Below are 5,421 nucleotides of genomic sequence, written 5' to 3' on the forward strand. Positions count from 1 at the left end.
TGGATCACCTCAACACAATAATGCGCACATGCAGCTGATGGTTTGGGCAACTCAGCTCATCATCATCCATCAACACTCCATGTGAAACTTGGTCAATATCCCCAGTATTTTACCCCAAAACAATACAGTTAGGTGGGGTTCTGAATTTGAATAATTTTGGTAAATTCAATCCACCAAAATAATTTATAAAATCTTTATTTATAGGCGGGACTTTTGATTTTCCTTTTCCTTTCAAATTTTAAAATGCAATTGACTTCAACTTTCACACACTAGTTTTTAATGTTTATAAGAGTTCGAACAGGTGGAAACATTCATCTAATCTTTTATAGCGGACCTATCCACACTCCTTTTTTTTATCTCCCACAATACCCATTGTTAATTTATGTCCGTCAATTCATTCATCTGACAACCGAAAATTAAGAGGTGTGTGAATAGCACGACCTTTTTCTTCAAAGTTTTATCTATCTAATGAGAGGAACAAGCCTCATTATGAATGTCAAATGTCTTGTGGAAGATAAATTGATTATAACCCTCAACAAACTCTTCCCCCGTTTTTTTGTTTATTTATTTTTGTAACTTTTTTTTATCGTCGGAGGAAGAGAGATTTGAACTCGGAAATCTATTTTAGTTCCTATTTTCTTCAAGGTTTTCCCTCCATTGAGGTAACGAGCAATTTCGAGGATAGGGTTAACGACCTCTTATCCCATCATATCATATGTACATGAAGAACATATCAAATAAATTAGAACAGAAAGCAATAAAACAGAGACAAAAAGAAAGGTCTCTCAAATAAGAAGACTGTTCTCATTTTCAAGATATAATGAAATAATTGCTACCCCTACAACTACTACTATTACTACTGCTGCTACCTGAATTTCCTACCGGGCCGACGATAAAATCCCCATAACCGCCTCCTGGCAACCCTTGCTTCTCAGCTCGATGACCTTCTTGTGCGAGTTTGAATGCACTGCTGCGACGAATGTAGGGCTTGCTGCAGGGCGGTACTCCGGGAAGAGACGCCCAGACCTGTACCTAACTCCACACGCATTGCAGAGAGTCTTCGGCCCTAGTGGCCCTTCTCTCCACTGAGGGGTCTTCGTCACTTGACAATGCGTGCATCTTTTGGCCTCACGACTCTCACCTGGTTCATCCGTGGTGAGCTTTCCCGTTTTCTTCTTCTGTTTTCTTTTGGTAGTGTTCAACATATCCTCTGTGCGAGAGGATTCTATGTCAAATTTACAAGCATCCCAATGGTACAAATTTTCGGTGGCAGAGGAATTGGATGAGGTACTGGGGATGAACTGTGTACTGAAAGTAACAGGGTTTGCACGCCTGCTTCGTGAAAGCTTGCTTCGGGTGCGCTTTTCAAATTTGGGCTCAAATTGGGCAGCACAAGAGCCAATGCTTTCATGGTCATCATTGCGAAGGCTACCTTTGCTGCGGATGGTTTCACATGTAACACTTGGGAATTGAGGTTGATACATTTGTTCATACTGAAAGCAAATAAAAAACAAAAGAGCGAGATGAGCGAAGGACCTACGTTGGCAATTGTTGGCTAAAACAGCATAAAACCGCAAATTCCTTTACAAGAAACGTGGCAAGAAAAATACACACATCTTTAAAATACAAAGTACAAACTAGGTATCCTATAATTCCTAGAGTCAGTTAATTATCATCTGTTTCACCATCAACTACATGAACATTGTCAGTAATTTATATGAAGGACCACAAAGCCATTATCCGGACGTAGAGTATTCATAGGATAATCCAAAATTCAACACCACTCAGATGGATGTTCAAAATGAACGCTTCGAAGGGAAGCCTGAAATTAATTTGAGACAAAATGCAGATGCATATAAGCAGTTTTCTCCAAAGTGAAATAAGTTTATCTTCTATAAATCTTGTCAACAAGAACAAGCCTGGTTGTTAAATTCTATTTGTTCTCTGACAAATCCATACCAACTTCATATATCGTTCAGATTCTTTTACAATTTAAACTCTAATACTCATATATCATGTTGTCAAGAAACAATATGCTCTATTGCTGCTAGGTTTGATGGAAACCTTTCTTCAGCACCAAAAATGTTATCCATAGGCTAGATAAGAAAACGCTACTGAGAGAATTGGAATGCCGACTCTACTTTTTAGAACATATGTTACCATGAATCTTTGGTCTTTTTCACCATGACTTAGCGAGTCCAAGAATTCATAACCTAAACGAAAATATATGTTTAACAAGATTTTTACGGCTACAAAAACAAAATATGATTTACAACCTTCAGGAACATGTCACATTTGCAGGGACATAGTTTCACTTAAGGAAAAACAAGAGTAGGCATAAAAATTCAACTACCTAACAGGAAATCACATATCATGGAAGCTCTGATTCCCTGAGGAATATACATACCTCTATCCTCTTTCAAAGTACACATCTATCATCACTACACTTTGCTTAACCATAAAGTTCGCAATACAACAAAAGGGTTAGGTGCATTCATCAATCACTCGACCGTAACTAGTTATGCTTACTTTGTGCATCCAACAAGAATAAAATTGCCCATGACGCATCACTAAATCACATTCTTGTTCAAAAATATTGCTACAGTACAAGAGACGGACTAAATAGTTATGCATGGAAGAAAAATTCTTGAAACCAATTTCCAGGCCACGTAGAAAGTATTAAACACAATAGTGCTAAGCGAAGCAACTTCACAGAGTCATGCATATATACTGTAACACAAAGACGGTTCCACAGCAAAAACACAAACAGAATAATAACCCTTATGTCCCTAACATAAGACAATAAACTCACCGGAGTGGAGAGGTTCGTATGTTTCTTTTTGTCATCATAGCTGAAAATCCCTGGACCAAGCAACTGATCAATGTTAGGTGGCGGCTCTATGTCTTGGAACTTTGAATCCCAATCGTTATCTTCGACACTGTCATCAATGTCTTCCATGGGAAAATCAAGAGCGCTGAGGATGTCGTTGCCGAGGAAGCTCTCGTAGTTGAAAGCCCCATCGGTGGGCAAAGAACCATCCATGTCACTAATATTCTGTTGACAGTGGCAAAAGACCAACAGCAGAGGAAGCAAGAATTTAACTACGAAAACTCTTTAATTAATTAAGATGTACAGACAAACAAGAGAAGCATGGCATTGCTTGTTATATATACAGTGCTAAAAAATCGAAAAAATATGCCAAAAAAAACAAGAGATATCACAGTAAGAAGTCAAAACGGAAAAGTTATCTCAAGGGGATTGGATTGGATTGGATTGGATTGGATGTATGGGATTGGATAGTTGTGGTTTTTGGTCATAAATTCAGAGAGGGAAAGCGTTTTTAATTGGGTAGAAAATCGTCATTAATTGAAGGTTACCCAAAATAGGACTGAATTTCTCATTTCGAGAAATGCCAAGGGACATTTCTCCGCATGAGACTATTGACACCTCGTACTTTTGACACAATGTTTTATAATATTGGCACGCAAAACATTTTTGCTCACCGCTGCAAACTATGATGTATGTTTATCATACACTTAATCATCTAGCCCGTGTTCTTTCACTTAATCTTAGTTAATTTTGTTCAAAATTGAAAAAACAATATTTAATATGAAAATTAACCTAAGTTAAGTAAAAAGACACATAACAGATGATTAACTCACCATAATTATGGTGTTGAGTATACACTATAGTAACGACGGTGAGTAAAAATGCTCCATGTTGTCACGTGAAGTTAAACAGTAAGGTGACAGAGAGTGCAAAGAGATTCTCATTTTGAAATAGTCTCTTTAGCATTTCTCATTTCATTACAATTAATTTCCCCATCAATGTTGAATCAGAAACAATAACATAAAAAATGGGTAACTTACTTTTACCATGCTAAACAAGAATAAAAACAAAAAATTAAATTTAAGATCTTACAACCGCACACGCTCGAATTCCCAATTCCCGAAGCACCCTGTTTGGCCTCTGAGAAAATGCCGGGAAAATCAGAAATGCTTAAGAAACCCAAACGCTAATTCGCATTGCATGCCAATTGTACAGTTGCAGCACCAGTACAACATTTGCCATGAATACTTAAATTTAAAAAAAATAAAAAAAAAAAGAAAATTGAAAGGGGAATTTTGGGTATTATTCGAATTCCATTTTCTGGCGAACCAAACAGGATAAAAAGCAAAATGCTAGCAGAAAATAGAGAAAATGTAAACATCTGAAAAACCTAAAGGCGGCGAATGAAAGCATGACATTCATTCATTCACGAAGAAGAAGATGAAATGGTAAAGAAGATAGAGAGAGAGAGAGAGAGAGAGAGATGGAGAGGGAGGCGAGTGTTGGCACCTCACGCTTCGTTAGCTTGGTGACGTCAGCGGAGACCGCCGTCATTGTCCCTGTCAAAACTTCCACAGAGAGAGAAAGAGAGAGCTGGTGGCTGTCTATGTTGCTTGAGAGGAGAGAGGAGAGAGGAGAGAGAGAGAGAGTTGCAGAGGAGAAGAAGAAGGAGGAGAGGAGGAGGAGGAGATGGCTCTGAGCCTCTTTGCGTTTGTCTGAGATTGGAATTTAGGTTTTCTTTCTCTCTCTCAGAAGGGGAGGAAGGTTCACGTGTAGCGCTGCCCCACGCGTTTTTTACGGTGAGGTCTCACTTCCCAGCCAGATTCAGATTTTGTTTCTCAGTCAACGTCCCACAACGTGCCTACTTTTAAGTTTTCCAGTTTCAAACCATTTTATTTAGCATTTTGTTTCTCACTATTTCCACTTTATCTTTTTTATTTTTATCAGACTGTTATTATTATTATTATTAACATTTGCCTACCTACTTTGTATATATGAACACATTTTATTTAGAAAATGAGAAGGAGGGAGGGAGGGAGAGAGAGAACGTGGGGGGAGTGTGAGGTTTTTGTTTTTGGTTTTTTTATTTTTATTTTTTTATATTGAAGGTATTTTAACATTACCTGTAGGTGATGCTTCAATAAAAAATAGTAAAATTTGAACCTGTGAAATTACATTATTGCCCATCATTTTTTTGTATGATACAAGATTAATTTGTCTTTAGTAGAGATTATCAATTTTTAATATTTTTATTAAACCCTGCATATGCAAAAGTTACACCCTTGAGGTCACTCAGTACTACGATCTGATGGTATTCCTCTTCACTTGGAAGTGAGAGGTCTTAGGTTCAAATCTTGTAGATGGCGAATTTGATATCAAATTAGGTTGTCCATTGTGCGGCTTAGCCAAACTCTCCCTCCTCTTAATGTAAAATTATATCGATGTACTAAAAAAAAAAAGCACCATGGAGAAAATTGACAGTCTTCACTTTGCATTCTATTTTGTTTTCTAATTTAGAAAATAATATTTAGGGTTTAGTGACTCTACCTCCTTTTAGTGTAAAATTATATCGATGTACTAAAAAGAAAAAA

The 5,421-nt window shown here is 37.3% G+C and overlaps 1 protein-coding gene across 2 annotated transcripts; it reads right to left on the reverse strand.

Annotated features, from left to right (window-relative positions):
• Positions 1 to 718: 718 nt before the first annotated feature.
• On the reverse strand, positions 719 to 4,719 carry LOC103422860 (GATA transcription factor 11). 2 transcript variants are annotated; one of them, XM_008360911.4, is made up of 4 exons: positions 4,340 to 4,667; positions 3,923 to 3,970; positions 2,813 to 3,055; positions 719 to 1,493 (listed from the first exon to the last, which is right to left on the reverse strand). In XM_008360911.4, the coding sequence occupies exons 1-4, from the start codon at positions 4,382 to 4,384 to the stop codon at positions 879 to 881; spliced, it is 951 nt and encodes a 316-aa protein (XP_008359133.2). In that variant the 5' UTR covers positions 4,385 to 4,667; the 3' UTR covers positions 719 to 878. The 2 variants fall into 2 exon arrangements, with proteins under 2 accessions (XP_008359133.2, XP_008359134.2); XM_008360912.4 differs by lacking the exon at positions 3,923 to 3,970 and having other exon boundaries at positions 4,340 to 4,719.
• Positions 4,720 to 5,421: the final 702 nt, after the last annotated feature.

This window comes from Malus domestica, chromosome 11 (genome assembly GCF_042453785.1).
Source record: "Malus domestica chromosome 11, GDT2T_hap1".
NCBI lineage: Eukaryota > Viridiplantae > Streptophyta > Magnoliopsida > Rosales > Rosaceae > Malus > Malus domestica.

Bases quoted from the DNA above. Each gene is read 5' to 3' on its own strand.
- LOC103422860 (XM_008360911.4), bottom strand. From the start codon at position 4,384: ATGACGGCGGTCTCCGCTGACGTCACCAAGCTAACGAAGCGTGAG. The intron at 3,056-3,922 runs GTAAGATCTTAA...CACTGTCAACAG, and splicing joins GAATTCGAGCGTGTGCGGTT to AATATTAGTGACATGGATGG. The intron at 1,494-2,812 runs GTGAGTTTATTG...ATTTGCTTTCAG, and splicing joins ATACGAACCTCTCCACTCCG to TATGAACAAATGTATCAACC.